This window comes from Stegastes partitus, unplaced genomic scaffold, assembly GCF_000690725.1.
Source record: "Stegastes partitus isolate 25-593 unplaced genomic scaffold, Stegastes_partitus-1.0.2 Scaffold706, whole genome shotgun sequence".
In the NCBI taxonomy this organism is placed as follows: domain Eukaryota; kingdom Metazoa; phylum Chordata; class Actinopteri; family Pomacentridae; genus Stegastes; species Stegastes partitus.
The window spans coordinates 261,980-279,729 of record NW_007578437.1 but is presented as its reverse complement, the minus strand read 5'-3'; the positions used below and the strand labels follow the sequence as shown (position 1 = coordinate 279,729).

The 17,750-nt window shown below is 40.2% G+C and overlaps 1 protein-coding gene across 1 annotated transcript in view; it reads right to left on the bottom strand.

The window, feature by feature from the left end:
- The window catches only part of cntn3a.1 (contactin 3a, tandem duplicate 1), a 78,044-nt gene that overhangs the window by 35,028 nt on the left and 25,266 nt on the right, over window positions 1-17,750 (bottom strand). The window contains exons 5-8 of the mRNA XM_008290976.1: window positions 4,820-5,023; window positions 4,223-4,325; window positions 3,697-3,881; window positions 597-736 (exon numbers count right to left, since the gene is read on the bottom strand). Of these exons, the coding sequence (XP_008289198.1) occupies window positions 597-736; window positions 3,697-3,881; window positions 4,223-4,325; window positions 4,820-5,023 (632 nt within the window). The remainder of the gene's footprint in view (window positions 1-596; window positions 737-3,696; window positions 3,882-4,222; window positions 4,326-4,819; window positions 5,024-17,750) is intronic.

Sequence of the window (17,750 nt, the reverse complement as noted above, 5' to 3'; positions counted from 1 at the left end):
CACAGCTGGCATCGATCTACGTTTTACTTGAGCGACAGCTGTGATGTAATTAATGGCATCGAGACTCAAATAGTGTCCGAAAGTGTTAATTCGGCCGAGGAGCTCCCTACATAGTTCACTACATGGTAGTCCCTAGACAGGAAGTAGGGATTGTGTGGATGTTTGGAATTTCTACAACCATGCGACGTAGAGGTTGTGCTTGTGAAACCAAGTATTGCAGTGGAGCAGAACAAAAGCCTCGAGGCGGAATTTTATCAGCATGCAATTTACACAACTATAATTTAACCCAGTTGTTTGGTTTGGAAATACAATCAATATTTGATTATTCTAATTATTCAGTTCCAAACAATATTCATGATTTGACAATACAATCTGAAAAGGTGGTGAACCCTCTTGACTGATTCCCTGTTTCAGACTGATTGCATTTCAGCTTTTTTTTTTCTTTGATTCTTTTTTTAACTTTCAGTGTTTTTCTTACATCTTTGTTGCTCTTTGAGGTGCTGCAGTTGTAGAGGGAATTGTGGGAAATGTGTTCATGTCTTTGTTTGTTCATTACATGCAATAAAAAATTTAAAAAAAAAAGTTGAATCCCGTACCTCCATGGGGTCCAGCGGCTCTCCGTTCTTCAGCCAGCGGTACGAGGGTTTGGGCTTTGCGCTGGCTTTGCATTCCCACACCAGAGTGTCATCGATAGTCTTCTGAACATCTTGAGGCTTCTCAGTCAAGTGAGGCGCAGCTGTGGGGGTCACATACTGTAAATGAACACTTCAACACTACACAAATGCTTCAGTATTGCCAGTAAGCAGCAGTTTCCGTATAAATCAATGAACCAACCAAGCCGGCAATTAGTTCATTAAAGAGGCATCCAAAGGGCACAAATCATAAATCCACTCCCAATTAACCTGAAACTGACCTCTGCGTGAAAAAATATATAAATAAAAACAACTGTATAGGGTTGCTGCAAAGGAAAATCAATAGCAAATAGTTGAGAGTGTTTACTGTACAGTTTAAAGCTAAATAATAAGCATCTAGCTTTGCCACAATTTGCTTTTCTGATGCAGATTTTCTACAAGCATCAAGTTAACTGATCATGTTATATTTCTTGTCACACTAACAATCAAAGGGTTGTAATTCTTCCTTAGCGAGCAGTTAATAGCAAAAGTTATACGCGCTTGTTGTCACTCGAGGCCTCAGAAATCCATTGATAAAATTCCTCTATATTTATGACGGTGGTCTTATTGTCACATAAATGACTAGCCCCTTATCTCTGGCGACAGTGGAAGAAGATTTACGGACCTGGTGAAGCATCCGCATAAATACATGACGCCTCGCCAGGGTCAAGAGGAAGCTCAAGAAAAGGTAGTTGAGTCAGTCTCGAGCTGCGTTACTTATAATAGCTCATTTTTAACATCCACTCAGTGTCGAGGACTTTTTAGCAGAGTGAATGCTTAACTTAAACTGAGGGCTTCGTCGCTAAAATAGTTTCTATCTTTATAATTTCCATGTAAAAATATTGTTTCACCAGATCATACCGTGGTTACAGGAGAGTCTGTTTAAATACTGTGTTCTACGACGCTCAGAATGGGATCAAAGTTTTCATTTGGGAGCATGTTAAATGCTGTAGGAGAAGTTGGTATTTAGAAACAGTGTCCCAGTGTGAAAGTAAAGTCAATTACAAGCGCCATCATTTATTTGCATGTAAAACTGCTAGTCAGCTGCTTACTCCATGAGGTATGAAGTTACAGTCAGGAAAGGACACTTACTCTGACTTAAAGTTTATAAAATGATCAAGAACAATTCTGTAGATTTAAAATTACAGTCGTATTTACAATGAGCCAATAGGAAAAGAGTTTTGTATTCAGGTTAACGTTATAAATAAGCTTCATGCAGGACAGATTTCCTCTCTCTCCTTATCGCATTGGAATAAATTTACACAGCAAAGTGTTTGTTTTCTTATTTAAAGTCATAAAAGTCATTTGCATGAAACCTTTCAGTCTAAAAGGTGAAATTATGAGACTATTAAACGAAAGAAATCATATTTACAACAGTGTTTTCTTTCTTTTTTTTCTTATTAAATTGCTTCTTGCTAATATTTTCTCCTCCTAACTTCCCTAGCAGCGCTGCACGTCTTTCCTAAACTGCATTCTACTTTCCAAGAGCAACTTCTGACCCATTCGACTAAAGTTACAAAAGCTTTACAGAAAAACTGTCTCCAGCAGCCACATATAACAGACTTGAGATAATATTTTGCTATAAGAAAAAAACAAAACAAGCTCTCTTAATGTTCCTTTCATGAAAGGGAATACATTTGGTGTAATGAATACGTTCCGTATTAAAAATGCATTCACTGCTGAGAAACAATTACTGTATGACACCCTGTTAACGACATTACAAATGAGACTGTCAGAGATAACATAATAGAAGGAAGGATGTCGCGCGAGCGGCTTCAGCACAAAGTCAATCTGATCGCGTCTGAGCCCATTCAAATGCAGTAAACTGCCCGACCATGATCTCATTTCTTAAATCCAGTGGAACTGCGGAAGGACAATTAAGTGTGAAATCGAAAGCGAGGCCACCCCCTTATTGTTGCTGCGCTCGTACTGTTTGGTTGTCGCAAACACCACATCCCCATATTGATTCCCTCTATTCTTCTGTGGAGTTGATGGATGTCCCACAAGCTTCTGTCTATGGGGTTTAAAATGAGATTACAGATTTTTATCACCTGGCGGCCGGTCAGTCTGCGCTGGCTTTGAGATGAGACAGGACCTAAATCTTACAAGGAGAAACACGGCTTCCACACGGGCCATGTGACTCGACGCAGCGACGGGTGCAAATTGCAGAAAAATTATGACCTTGTTTACAAAAATGACCACAACATCATCACACCGTTTCACCTTGTTCGAAGCACTTCTACGCCTGCCGACGCCCACTCGTACGGTGGCACACTGCTTGAAGCAGAGCGCGTTTAATCCTCAGTCTACCTACAGCTACTGTGAGCATTTCATCTTACCCAAAGGTGTTGCAGGAAAAAAAACCTGTATTATCATTTCAAAGGCATCCTCCTTCAGAAAAGAAAAATCTGGATTTGATGATTTCAGTCAAGCACATCCCTATAGGGCCTTGTGGGCAGACATCATCAATGCATAAACTGCGAAATAATGGAGAGCGAAACCATAAAAAATCCTTCATCAAGGGCCATTAAAAGCTTTCTCAGAATATGGGCCATAAGTCCAGTGTTGGTGAGGGAAAAATCACCTCTCCTTGAAAGGTGGTGTAAATCTGTGCTCGCCGCGGCCCCGTCTTAGCCTCTGGCACAATAAAGAGCTTGTCAGGAATGAACTACTGGTAATAGGTTAATTTACTACCACATTCCCACAATGTGATGCAGTTATATATGGACTCTAATAAAAGCTACAGATTGCATGACAACAAATAAAACTTTTTTGTGGGAGTCACAACAAAGTTACACTTTTACTCAGCCAGTGCAAGGAGCCTTTGAAGGGGTTTAAAGAAGGTTATGAATCCATGGATGGAAGATTTGGTAAAAGTCTATAAATGTATAAATGTGATAGGAAGAAGACTGACAGGTTGAAAGCATAAGACTTCTTTTTTCTTTTCTTTTTTATACCCAAGACAAGAGACAAGAAGTGAGGCAAGGTTTAGATCAAAGTCAGGAAAAACCATCCTCCTACTCACCATAGAAAGACAGCTTTCCTTTAACCGAGTTTCTTCCTCTGCTGTTCTCAGCCACACATTCATATATCCCTGCATCCTCCTGCTGGAAATAAGGGATCTCCAAAACGCCGCTGGCTTTATTTATGTCCACCTTCCTGCCGAACGAGGCTCCATCCACTCTCCTCCAGCTGATGGTTGGCACTGGGCTGAAGGCACGAAAAAACACAACACACAGCACGAGCACAAACTGAAACATAAGCCCGAAGACCGCTTTATCTGGGGATTTAGCTTAGCCTGAGGAAACGTGTGTGATGCAAGTGAATAATGAAAAACACTGATAAAGGATGTAAATGTTTAATTATTCTGAATCACTAACTGGTGAGCCTCTGTATATTCTGTGTGAGCAGCACAAGAAGGAAGTCATTACTATCGGAAAATGTGAAAATCGCTTCACGGGGTGCCGGCACATTACCATGCAGCTTACACTGGTAAAGTAAATAGCTAATGCAGTTGTGATTTTGGTATAATAATGCACAGTGGGACGTACTTTCCGAGTGCAAAACACTCCAGTTTGACAGTTGAGCTCTTAGCGACAGGGACGACTTCGGGGAACTGCACTTCAATCTTTGGCTCGTACTCGCCCATCACACCTGGAGTTTCAAAAAGAAACCACAACGACATTCTTTCAGCTGAAAAAGGCCACAATGAAACTAAATCACAACGTAGTGTAGATCACAAATGGTGCATTTACATACAGTAATGTAAAGCTCAAAGGAATTAGAACTCTCTTTGAGCTTTTGCAAGGTTTTTGGACTGTGTGCCAGTCTTTAGTGGAGAATATCTAATTGTAAATAGTCTGACCACTGTTGGGATTGTGATTTAAAGTTGAATTATGTTCCATTAAAGCACAGTGAACAAGCTAACCAGACAACTGCCAAAAGTTTTTTTAGTTTTGTCAGCCAAGTTACAGACCTAAATGAGGTACAGATGATTAAAATTGCTGGCAGCAGTTAGCGAAATCGACGGCCGCCAGTGAAAAATGTAAGTTGGAAGTTGCTTTGTTTTAAATGTTGGTTTTGATTTAAAAACAGCTTCTCGTATTTTGTACTATATGCATATTTTAACAAGCGGGGTTCCTTCGTACCATCAACCCGCAGGACCAGAGGCGTCGGTGGTCCCTGAACGCTGCTTTTGGTGACCGTGTTGGTGACGACGCAAGTGTAGTTGCCCACATCGGAGGGTTCCACTTTGGCGATGTAGAGGTTGCCCGTCTTCTGGGACACAAATCGCCGCGTGTCCTGGATGACAAACGACGGGTACGCGTTGAAGATCCACGTGAAGGTGAGATCTGTGGATGAAACCGAGAAGGACGGAAGTGGGCGAAGCATGAAAAGCAAACACTGTATTTATGCGTCATTTGTTCCCACGTACATATAACGTGTGCTTCATCAGCAGTCTCATCACTTCAGTGTGAGTGGATGCCTTCAGGGATAAAGCAATTAGCGGATTGGACTGCCTTCCATGATTAAAAAACACAATTTATAATTGAAGAGCAATTACTCTTGCTCACTGTTGGATAAATGCCCTTAATAAGGTAGAAGTTTTAAAGGTCCACTATGCTGAAGTGATGAGGCTGAAAGTAGGAAAGACAGGCATTTTTAAATAGAAGCAGTTTATTTATATTCCCAGCAGGATCGTTGAGGTCTTCTCTGCGGTGGCTTGTTTAACTTGTAGTTTGGAAAAATGAGGAGCGAGGTGGTTGTTAAATGTCTAAGCGGGTATTTAGACTGAAAACAGCCCAGAAATAAGACAATACAAAGAGAATGTTGCCACAGACACCAATGAGATAATATAATCAATCTATAAAGTCCACTTTGAGTTGGAGATTTGTGAACTTGAAGATTTGTTAGAACCAAAGACCAACATCACAACTAGAACCAGGACTAAAACAGTTTACATCAAAGTATAGAACTGCCTGTGCTAAATGAACTTCCATCCATCCATCATCTATACACCGCTTAATCCGCACGAGGGTCACAGGGGGCTGGAGCCTATCCCAGTCAACTTAGGGTGAAGGCAGGGGACACCCTGGACAGGTAACCAGTCTATCACAGGGCTACACTCAGAGACAGACAACCAAGCACACTCACATTCAGAGTCAAGATCCATCATGTAAAATGTTGGGAAATGTTGATTTTGTTCACTTTTATATGTACACTACATTTATTTTTTTTGTTTTTTGCATAATATATTCTGCATTCTGGACAGGGGAGGGTCTCAAATACGTTTATTGTTGTCCACTAAAACTGTGTGGTGTTTTTTGTTGATCGTTTATGGGGTTATTTATTTTATTTGCTGCTTCATTTACATAAAACCTACAAGTCTCAGCCCTTTCTAGAATGCAGCAGACTTTAAATATTTCTATCCAAGGATTTCACCCATGCTATGTAAATATGTTTCTGTAATATTTATGATTTTCTTCTTTAATATTGATGATTTGTTACTGATCTCATGTTGTATATGGCAATGAAAAGATTTTTTTTGGTCTTTTATACCTCCCCCGGGTATGTGGAATGTGGTCTGCTGATAGCTTCAGTTTGCCTGATGAAGGTCTAATAACCAAAACATTGTGCTAATAAATGTAAAGTCGGACAGCGTGCAGGCGTCTGATTGAATCTTTAGAGAATTAGTTTAAAAAAAATAAAATAACGATACCAATTTCTGAAATCCCCACATCAGGCCAGTAATGAGCAGATCCTTATTCTTTATTTCATCTACCTTTACTTCTTGGAATTTACTACCTAACAAGAATTGATTTTAAAAACAGAGGCAAAGGTTGTGCATAAACAAAACCCAAACAAAACAAGCATCTCCCCCTGCGGTTGTCATGTAGCGGCGGAGGACCTTAAATCAATCCTTAAGCTGCAGCTCCTGCATAAAAAAAAACTGCATAACGTCCAATAAAACCAATGTATTACAGATCATGTTATTCAGTATGGTACCACCTAGTCTACTATTCATCATCCGTGATAACAGGCTTCTGGGAAACAGTCCCAGTACTATCAACCAAATGGAGTGCAGTCAGAGAGGCTTTGCACTAACAATCAGCAACATTATAAAAAGGAATGATGGTGTTTTGACATATTGACACAAGGATAGATTGCTCTGGACCATATTGCATCCCTGTCCCAAAAGCAATCTTGGCCGTTGGTAAAAACTTGTCTAAGCGATGACTCGGCACTACAGTACAGGGAATAATTGAGACGTGAGTTGGACACTCATCTACTGACTCAGGATTCTTCAGTTCTGCTCTTCCGGGGGGCACGAGGAGGATGTGTGGGCTTTGACATATTACTGCAAACCTTGCAAATCACATGGAATCTTGAGGCCTTTTGTCACAGGCTTGCTTATTCCGTTCCGTCCTTACCCCCCTGGTCATCTGCTTCCTCGGCTTTAACTCCCAGCCACTCCCACTCGCCCTCCTTTCCCTTCCCCCCTCCTGTCGGCGGCATCACCTGATCTTCCCCACCCCTCTGCTCTGCTCATTAGTCCCTCAGTATATACTACCAATTACACCCTGCCAGATGGTCAACTCGCAACTTCATGCCAATACATTCCCTCTATTTTGCTCGCCGACCTGTTTCCTATAACCTTGTAAGAGACGCTTTGTATTTAAACAAACTTTTACTTGTGTGGTTTTGGGTCCTCAAATCGCTCCTTCTGACCAAGCACTGTGTTTTCAAGTGTGTGGGACTAGTAGAGGACAACCTGACCTTGTGATCATCCCAAGAACATAGCATGAGGCTGAAACTTGCGCCACACAGCGTAACCACACCTGTCTCTCTGTTTTGTGCCAGAGATGTCAACATTTCCAATGTGCCAACGATTACAATATCTAAAGTTTTATGTGGGAAAAGAAAAACCGGTATTTATTGACAAGCTGTGCTATGGCATTAAAGGATGCTGATGCTAAATGCCACCAGACACTAAATAATAATACAGCATATAGAATAAGAAAATGTCAAAATGAGAAGTATTGTCACACATGCATGACATTATGGCCGACAGAGTTACTTGGACACCAATTACTTGGAAGAGTCTTGGTGGGATTAGATGCTTTCTGCCAAATTATGTTGTAGCACTGTGACTAAAGTTAAATGCCAACCAGCCGCCAAATATTTCTACCTCCAAATAATTCTTCAGTTCTGGCCAAGTTCCCTGCTGTAATAATTTCTCTTTTCCCTTTTCCATTATTAAAGCAATATGTGACACTTAGACCTCTCGCAAAACTTCATCGCAAACTTTTCATACGTCGTAGCGCGTCTGGCATCGAATCAATGGCGTGAGAATAGTCCAGAAAAGCAGATTTTGAAGACAAACGGCGATTAAAAACACACATTTTGTGGCGCACTTGGCTGGTGATAAATGCTGTATCCCCACTGGCACTCACCATCTTTCTCAGTTTGGCTGCTGGCCTGCTCCGCCAGTTGCCCGTATCATGACTGATGGCGTGTGCAGTGCATTACAATAAATCATGTTAAAGACATTTTGCTTTTTGGGGTTTTTCTTGTTCTCTTAGTGTGTTTTATATAATAGCTTTTATATGCATGTAAAGGGTCTGCTAAGTTACAAAGCCCAAAGTCCATGCCAAATGGAGTTAGTATTCCCAACAGAGAACACTGTTCCTCACTGCTTGAAATGCTTCGTTTGAAGTCCAGCCTTCTCTTCCATTACTTCTCCACATCATCATGTAACATACGCAAGAATAGCAGTAAGCTTGACACGCTGTCAAACAAGGACTGAGCAGTTTCTTCACAGTTCTCCATTATCTTCTCATTGGTTCCACGTCTCTCAGCCTACATAAGCAGATCTGGGGTTACGATACGCAACCATAGACTGTATAAAAGATGGACCGGCCCTGAAAAATGAAGCCAACCAGGAAGTGTCAAAAACCTACATCTGCTGGCTCCAAAAAGCCCTGGCTCCCACAGACTTGAATTGGAGAAGTGATCACAGATCACGAAATACCGCATTCCTACAGCTCAGGATTTTTTTTCTTATTAGTTTTCAGGGTCTATTCCAGAGATCAGGTGGCCAATCTGGAAAAAAAAAAAAAACAGAATTTTTGAAAAATCGTCAAAATTTTGCGGGGCAAGGGGCTTGGCTGGCTTGATTGACAGTCGGCAGCGACGATGCAGACGAAGCGAGCAGAAGGCGGTAAATGTGGGCGGGCAGAGAGGGCCGGCCTCTCAATCCGTCTGACCAATCGCTGCTCTTGTGGCTCCGCGCCCCTCCGACGATTTTTAAGTCACTGGCTCCAAAAATCTAAGATGTCAACCAGGAAGTAGCAAAACCTTGGCTTCATTTTCTCCGTGCAGAAACCAACGGGTGACGTCACGGTAGCTACGTCCATCTTTTATACAGTCTATGTACGCAACCAACACTTTTGTCACACCGACTGAGCAACCAGAGCAGACTGGGCTTTAGGGGAGGGGGAACTTAAAGAGGCTAAAATGGAGAGAGATGTTGCAGCAGTAGACAGTGTGAGAACAACAATGTGCTTTTCTGATCATTAAAGCATGTAAACATATTATAACAAATTATAAACCAGTTACTGTGCATAATGTGGGCTCTTTCACTGAGCATTTCTGTATCAGTCTAAAGCAGTGGTTCTCAACAGGGGGGCCACGGTCCACTTGGGGGCCACAGAGAGCTGCCAGGCTGACAATGTTATTAAGAAAAATACATAAAAATGACAAAAAAAATGAGAGAAACTATCTAATTAAACAAATAGTCAATGTGTAGTGCTTCAACTGCAAAAACGAACTGCCCTGCCCAATGATAATAAATAAACACATTGATCAAAATGTAGTGTGGGCAGTAGCATGGCCTCATTGAGGTCCCTGGACCTTGGTATTTATTTCCCGATGTGAATACAAATTAAAGTAGTGAACTGCTTAGAATAACTAACTCTGATGCAGCATCATTGTTGCAAAACCCACAAGAGGGAAAGTCTTTGTCAGATGTAGGGAGGGCCTGGAATCTTTCATTGGACACAGAAGTTGCATTGGCAGCAAAAAGGTTGAGAACCCCTGGTCCAAAAGGAGAACACATTTGGAATTTCTACATACATTTACCAGTATTCACAGTTACCACCAATGTTTGAATGGTTTATATGAGGCTACAATAAGAGACAGTTAGCTTATCTTAGCATAAAGACTGGAAACTGAAGGTTATTAGTTTAATGCGCACAAAAACTGATGCGAAAACAAATGAGTTTTACAGTGTTCATCTTCTTTTTCCCCTCAGTTTTTGCACAAATTTCACACACGAGACATGTGGTAATTAGTGAGCATTAGAGGCGCTGGTAGCTGCATGTTTTTTTAAAGCTTTGGACTGAGCCAGGCTAGCTATTTTCCTATGTTTCCCATCTTTAAGGCAAGCTAAGCTAACCATGTCCTGGCTGTATTACTAAACTTTTAGAAGCTAGATAAGACAGTGGTGGTGTCACTCTTGTTAAAAGAGTAAATAGGTATATTTTCCAAAATGTTCAATGACTATCATAGGCCCTTTTAAAACACATAATGACAGGACTCGAATTTTTAGTTTCAACGTGTACAGTCGTCCTCAAATGTATTCATACCCTTCCGTTAAAGAAAAGGCAAAATTCACAATAGTCACTCAAATAACTAGAAACTGAAAAAAGTAATAATAAACAAAAATTGTCTAAATTATAATTTAGTAAAATAAGACATGCTTTTGAATTGTGGTGGAAAATAATAATTTTAAAAATAAATAAATAAAATGTCCCGGACAAATTAGAGCACTTTGCTGATGAGCAGTGGCCAAAATCAGAATACCTGTCAACAGGTGTAGAAGTCTGACTGAGAGTTACAGAAAACACTTGATTGCAGTGATTGTTCGACAAAATATTAGTTTATGGGTCCCATCATGCTGGTTTGCTTGTTTTTGTTTTTTTTTTTTTATATATTTTTCTGTTGAACCACAATTCAAAAGCAATACCATGATTTTCATATGTTTTTTTATTTATTATTACTTTTGTCAATTTAAACTTATTTCATTGACAGTTTTTTCCTTCTTCTTTAATGAGAGAAGGCAAAAGGAAAAAGCATTTGTACTGTAATATCCTGCTTTCCCCTAAATAATATATCCAAGCTCTCCATATCCACATGGTCATGTATATTTAATGTCTGTTTTTAAAACTATATCTCCCAATGGTGCAGGGCATGACAAATTGGAGCAACAACAAATAAGAGGTTACTAATTGGTTAGTTAAAGATTCATGGTGAGAAACAGGAAGCAGGATATAGGAAGTGGAAAGCACCAATGGCTGCATTCGACGGCCGGACTTGAGAGCCTTCTGCAGATGGGCAGTAATGGAATAATGCAATCAGGAGTGACAGTGAGTGGCAGATTTTCATTGTGGTTCCATTTAGCCCCCGTATAATGAACAGGCATCATCAATTCCCCTCTTAATGATCTGAGAAGAGGAAAGAAAAATGGAACATGACAGGCCAAGGACATACGGAATCAAGATTGGGGTTTTGCACGAGTGTGTATCAAAGAAAAGTGTATGCACAACTTGTGTCAAAGTGTGTACTCGCAAGTCTGCTCCCGAGACGGCAACAGCCATTAACCAGGGCTTCCTATCTGTATTCATAACACACAAGTTCACTCTATGAAATGGCTTAGGTCACGCACTTGGGAAAAATCCCTGCAAGCTATGTGTGCTGTTTTAGCCAGCCAGCAGCCTCTGTTTTGGGGTAGATGCACTGGATAGAGAAAACAAGTGATTTCAGCCTTGAGTAAATCTGAAAGGCCAGTTTCCATTAGCGAAAGGAGGTCAGATGCATTAGGTCCTGCACTAACAATCATTCGGACCGTCTCAAAGCAAAAAGATGACACAGGCGTCTAATGCAAATGCAGCACCAGCGCACAGAAAAGAGTTCTGACGGGGCTCCTTTCTGGATGCTCGACAATGTTTTGGTCATTCTATAAGTGCAACTTCAAACCGCCTTGCAGTTTCAGAATAGCTCGGCTGCGTCAAACTACTTCCTGCTGCGGCGTTTGAGGGTTTTGAGGCATCGTTAAAGTGAAATAATGGCTTCCTGAATCATGCATGGGATATTGAAATCCTTTAAAGGAGGGAGATGAAGCAGATCCTTGTCTAAGACTGTATTGTGCAGATCGTGAATTATGTTCCGTCACCCTTTATGAGAACATGCTTCTGACTTTTCCAACGCTGTGGGAAACCATTTAAATGCCAGTCAGGATTTTCTTTGTTTCAGTAACAGTGCTGTAAGTACTGTGCCATTATTTGTCTTTGCATATTCATGTATTTTTCAAACCTCTGTAATTTGCCTTTTTAGTCTGTTTTATAATTAACGTTTCTGTTCATGTCTGACAACATTGAGCCACGTTTTCAGATTAAAAAAAACAAAAACAAATCTAACTTAAAACCAGCTATACCTATGATAATACATCCACAGCTAGCCAATCCTTTTTGTAATCAAAAGAAGTGGCTGAATGAGGAGAGGGAAGATAAGAATAAATGTGTGAGCATGTAAATAAATCCAGATGTGATACATAATTAGTGTAGCAGAAATGGCCTTTAACATGTCAGGAAACTGGTGATGATTCACTCTGCAGCACATCTTCACATCTCCATGAGCAGGGATAATCTACAGCGGCAGATAAATCTAACGAAATGTTGTCAGAAAAATGGATCATTCCAAACACTGAGGCTGAGTCTCCAGAGAACTGTAATGATCCATCACAACACCAAGGGAATAAAAGCAGTCTGTAGCCTACATTGCTGGTTAGTTGGACAAAAGCAGGCTCCAGTCCAGTTTATTTATTATAAGGAAAACAGCAGGGAAGCAAACTGACCCAGTTTGAATGAAATTGACCAAGAATAGCAATTACTCAACATTCACCCGAATAGAAATGATTGTTGACAGTCAGTCGGAGAGCACTGATGATGAATATTGGATTGTGGAGATCCCTGTGTTACACGTTGTCCCAACAGATATGCTGTTTTATATTTGATCGTGTTTATTTTTGGCGCGTGACATTTCTCAAAATTCATTAGAACGACTTTTATTTATGTCTATTTTAACTCCATGTGAAGTGGTGGAAGTATTCATATTCTCAAAATCCAAAGAAAAAAGTGCTTTTATCCAAAACAGCTGGTATGTTGTGGTGGATTCTTCCTGGATTAAGACAAACTGCCATGCTCATTTTGGCTAATGTTACAAAATTAACTGTTGTTTATGAGATGACGTGTAATGTTAATCATTTAATCTCGCACAAAATCGAGATGCCATTTGTTTCCCCCCAACTGAGCCCAACATAATGTCTATGAAAGTGGCTGAGACAACCCCATTTGTCATATCGTTCTAACTGGGTTAGAGCTCTTAAATCTGCAGCTTTGCAAACACTGTTTCACTAGAGTTTTTCTCAAGAATTATGTTTGGTTACACTAACCTTTTCTATAAGGACAAATATTGTTAAAAATCAATTATTTTTTCTTTTTTTTAATTAAATGTGAGTTTGGTGTAAAAACAGCTTTCGTTTCTTCTTTTTTTTTCTCACACCATTCCTGCTGTCCTTCAGGAGTGAAAAATGGTGTGACAAGAGACCACTTTCTGTCTTCATGCTCTTGCAGGTGTCAGCGCTGGTGTCACAGGTTAAACCAGGTTAGAGGAACTGTCGTCAGCAGAGACTAAAGACTAGAAGCTGAAGGATGTCTGTGTGGCTGTGGCCATGTGAAGTGAAACTGAGGTGTTTTCAGTTCACTTGGTTTTTTTTTTAAACACTTTTGTGACACGTGTACTTTAACTCCAGTGTATAAATGAAACTTTTTACAGTCTGATGAGCATCCGCCTGTTAACACGTTCCTAGACCCTCTGACAAGGCTTGCTCATAATGCCCTTAAATGAGAACATTTACCCTCGTCATAATTAGGAGGAGAACTGTTGCAAATAGAGTAGTCAAGAGAAGTTTTTTGGTTTTCTTAAAAAGCACAACACTCATTGCGCTAAAAGATGATCTGAAGCTGTTACAGTGCTGCATGGTGGCTCAGTGGTTTGCACCGTCGCCTCGCAGCCAGAAGATTCCCAGATCGCGTCCCGCTTAGGAGGCCTGGGATCTCTCTATGTGGAGTTTGCATGTTCTCTCCGTGCAGCGTGGGTTCTCTCTGGGTTCTCCAGCTTCCTCCCACAGATGTATTTTCTGCGGAATATATCTTTAACCCTAATCAGGACTTCAGGTCTTTTGGACCCCAGGCCATTTAGTTTAGGTGACAGTTACTGTCTTTTAAGATTTTTTTAAAATATAAAAAGAGCACATGCATTTGGAACCAAAAACACATCAACTTATCAGAAAATGTATTTAACATCACATAAAAGTCCATCATGAATACCAACAAATATTTTGCACGTATTCTTTCTTGGGACCCTGGAAGACCTTCTACATATGGCAACATGAAAGTCCTGAATAGGGTTAATATATGTGTAGCTGGTCGAAATGACAACAGGCACGAGACTTATCCATGAGTTCTGGCACGGAAATAATAATTTGTATTAATATGTTTAATGGAGGCGGTTAACACCGTTACTTCGCAGCTAGAAGATCCCCGGTTCACGTCCCAGTGAGGAAGCCTGGGATCTTTCTGCTACATAAAATATGACTTTAGCTGACTGACTGCATATTAAAGGTGAGATCTTACAGTGTTATTAATAATGGAGAAAACAAATGGAGTAAAAACAGGAAAAACAAATGCTACCCAGTGCATAAAGCTAAATCTAAAATTAGAATATTTTCATGTACTGAGGATGCATTTACTTCAACGACAGTCTGAGTTTACGTGGCTCAGCAACATTTATCAGGTCGACAGATTTTATGTGATGGTGTACGGAGTTATTATTCCTCCTTAAGAGCAGGTAAAGACTTCATAAGAGACTGGAAGTGACAGATATGGGCCAGGTGCAGTGTAACAGTGTGGGTTACTGACAACAGCTCCTCCAGGACTCCAGTCCCAAATGATCAGCGTCACGGAGGTGCAAAATCCAAAGGGGGAGCTTGGAGGGGAGTTTATCTTAGAAAAATGAGTAAGTTTCGGGAAAACAATTGACAGACAAGATGGACATGAATTATTGATGAGAAGTATTGAATAAAATCTATTTACGTTTCCCAGAAGACGCCGACATCAACGCACCGGATTCAGCGTCCCTGATGATTTTAGTCAGATTCAAACATACGTCTCGGTAAACATCTGTGAAGTGTGATCAAACAAAGCAGCTGGAATCCTGGAACAAAGTGCAGCATCCGAGGCCGAGGGAATCTCCCAAATGTTATGAAAATGAGTTTACAAAGAGAGACGTTACATTTTTAATCCTAATTTAAATGAAATGATGTCCTGGAATCCCCTCATTGCACCAACAACAGATGGAAAAAGAATACAGAAACCCCTGCTGGTTCCAACAGCTGCTAGGTACGAGTAACACAATGAATTTCACCATCCATAATAAAGTAATATAATAAGAAGAATAGAACAGAAAGAGCAGCACGCCGCACAAGGGAAAAGAAACTAATTGAGATGATTCACATGATTGGAGGAGGTGTTTTAACGGCACACCCACTGCAAGGTTCCTCACAGGGGTGACGCCTCCAGCTGCCGTTAATGTAAATAAAACCAGAATTCATCACCTGAAAATGCTCATGCGGTTTGAAATGCAGGTGGGATGTTCACATTATGAGCCTCATGACCTCGGGACAATGTTATTCAACACTTCTGGTTCTTGCCGGAGCTGAGCAGCAGCACTCTTCAGTAATCCTTGAGGTTCGTAAATGTATCAAAATAGTGAAGTCAAAAACCTCCGTTGGCCTTTTTTAAAATGAAAATGAAATACTTTGGATCCTTCTGTTATGTAACACTCTGATGCCGTACTGTGTGCGACTTGTGCTACAGATGTAAGAATCATAAGTTCTCACACATGGTGAACATCTGGATTTAAAAACAATCCTTTGGGTTTCAATGTACGTTTTCTGCGTTCAGTATGTAAAAAATAATTGTTCTCAGACATGAGAAATATTCAAATATTTGAATCTAAATCAGAATTTTACAAAACAGAATTGATGGGGCCGCCACTATAGTTCAACTGGTTGAGCTGGTGTCCCATGTACAGGGGCTGTGGTCCCTGATGCAGTGGCCATGGGTTCCAATCCCGCTCATGGCCCTTTGCTACAAGTCCTTCCCCAGTTCTTCTCCCCCACTTTCCTGTCTCTCTCTTCACTGTCCGATACAATAAAGGCAAAAAGGCCAAAAAATAACTTAAAAAAAAAAAAAAAAATTCATAACTTAACCCACAACAAAACAAACAAAGCCCCAACAACTGTCTACAGTCATCAATACACAGTAACTTGCCATAGTTAGAGTAAGTTCTGTTAAACTGCACAACCTGCACTGACTTCAGAATTCATGAAGACGCAAACTATAAGAGTTTTTTCTCCATTTAAAGATATTTTATTAAACTATATTAATACATCACGAAGTAAATAAATAAAGGTTGGTTGCTGTAAATCTCCTCACTTGTCTGACTGTAATCTATTCATGGGAAAGTGAGTCAAAGTTGACTCATTTCTGTTGCCTTCGCTCATAATGATGCTGAAACTGTGTCCAGGGACGGCTACACTCACAGAAAAGATCTCCTCCTTCAAATTCTGAACATTATCCAGGTGAATGCAGGATCGCCTTCACAACACATCAACATCCTGGAAAGAAGCTATGCAGAATTTTGCATTAGCGACGTCATCTCAACCAAAACGGTGCTGTTTGCTCGTGAATAATGAATAAAACTATTGAGTTTAAATTGCCGTGGCAAGATTCTTCAAAATATTTTTGGACACTGTGGTGACAGTGCCACTGCAGCCCAACACTCCTTACAATGCGGCTGTTTTGTTGTCTGCTGGCTTACAGTATGTGCTGGCATGTGGACACCTTGCACTGGAGGATGTGTCTATAAAAAAAAGAGAAGAAGAAGCTATTACACAACAACGCTGCCAAATGTAAGCATATGGCTCATTGTTCCAGCTTTTCTTGTCAACACAAGGTGAGATGTCTCATTATAACATACACAGAACAAAGCACTACAAATGCGCGGTTTCTATTAGGTTTGCAAGTAACTGTGTGATAAAAACACCTCGTAGTTTTCTCCAGCGTTTCACACGGTAGCGGCAAATGAATTAATGAACCAAAGTTGACCTAAAAACACGACAATATTTTTGTGCTCAGTTCGTGTATGTTGCTGCCAAAGCTGCAAGCAGCGTTCGTTCGGTTTATTAGCTGCTACACAATGTCACACTGGACAGCGACAGACCTGTATCATATGTTTTCCTGCCAAAATAAAAGTTGCCTAACTTTTTGACAGATTTATTTATTTTTTTATTAGCTGTATCTTTAGAAAGAGTAAATGATGTGGCCAGTATTTAATCCATAAAGGTAATACTTGTGCTCAGCTCATGTGCATTACAGCAGACAAAATTCTCCTCACACAACGTCTGCAAGTCATACCAATTATAATTAGACAGCTTTTTGATCAATTGCGAACCATTTAGTTTATGAAATGTTACAAAATATACTTGCTCTGAGCAACTTCCCAGAGCCTGAAGCTGTATCCTTGAGCGTCTCGTTATGTTTGACCTAAAGTCTAACAGCTATTTTTACATATTCTTTAACAAAGATAAATGACAAAAGCAGGAAAATGGAAGCAGAAAGATCTGTCAGGTAATTTATTAATTGTTAATATCAGTATGACTGTAAACTTCTACTAATACGATAATCAAATTCTATGAGTATACCAGTTGTAATCTGATTATTTTTCAATACATTTTCTGTACAGTAACTAATCAATCATCTTCTTCACTTTTGATTTCAGGTTCACACATCAGGTTAACAAATCTAAAAGCAACACCTGGAAAAAAATAAAACAAAAAAGAGGATTTACAACTTGGATGTAAGACTTGACTTAATTGAGACTAGATTTGATTTGGGA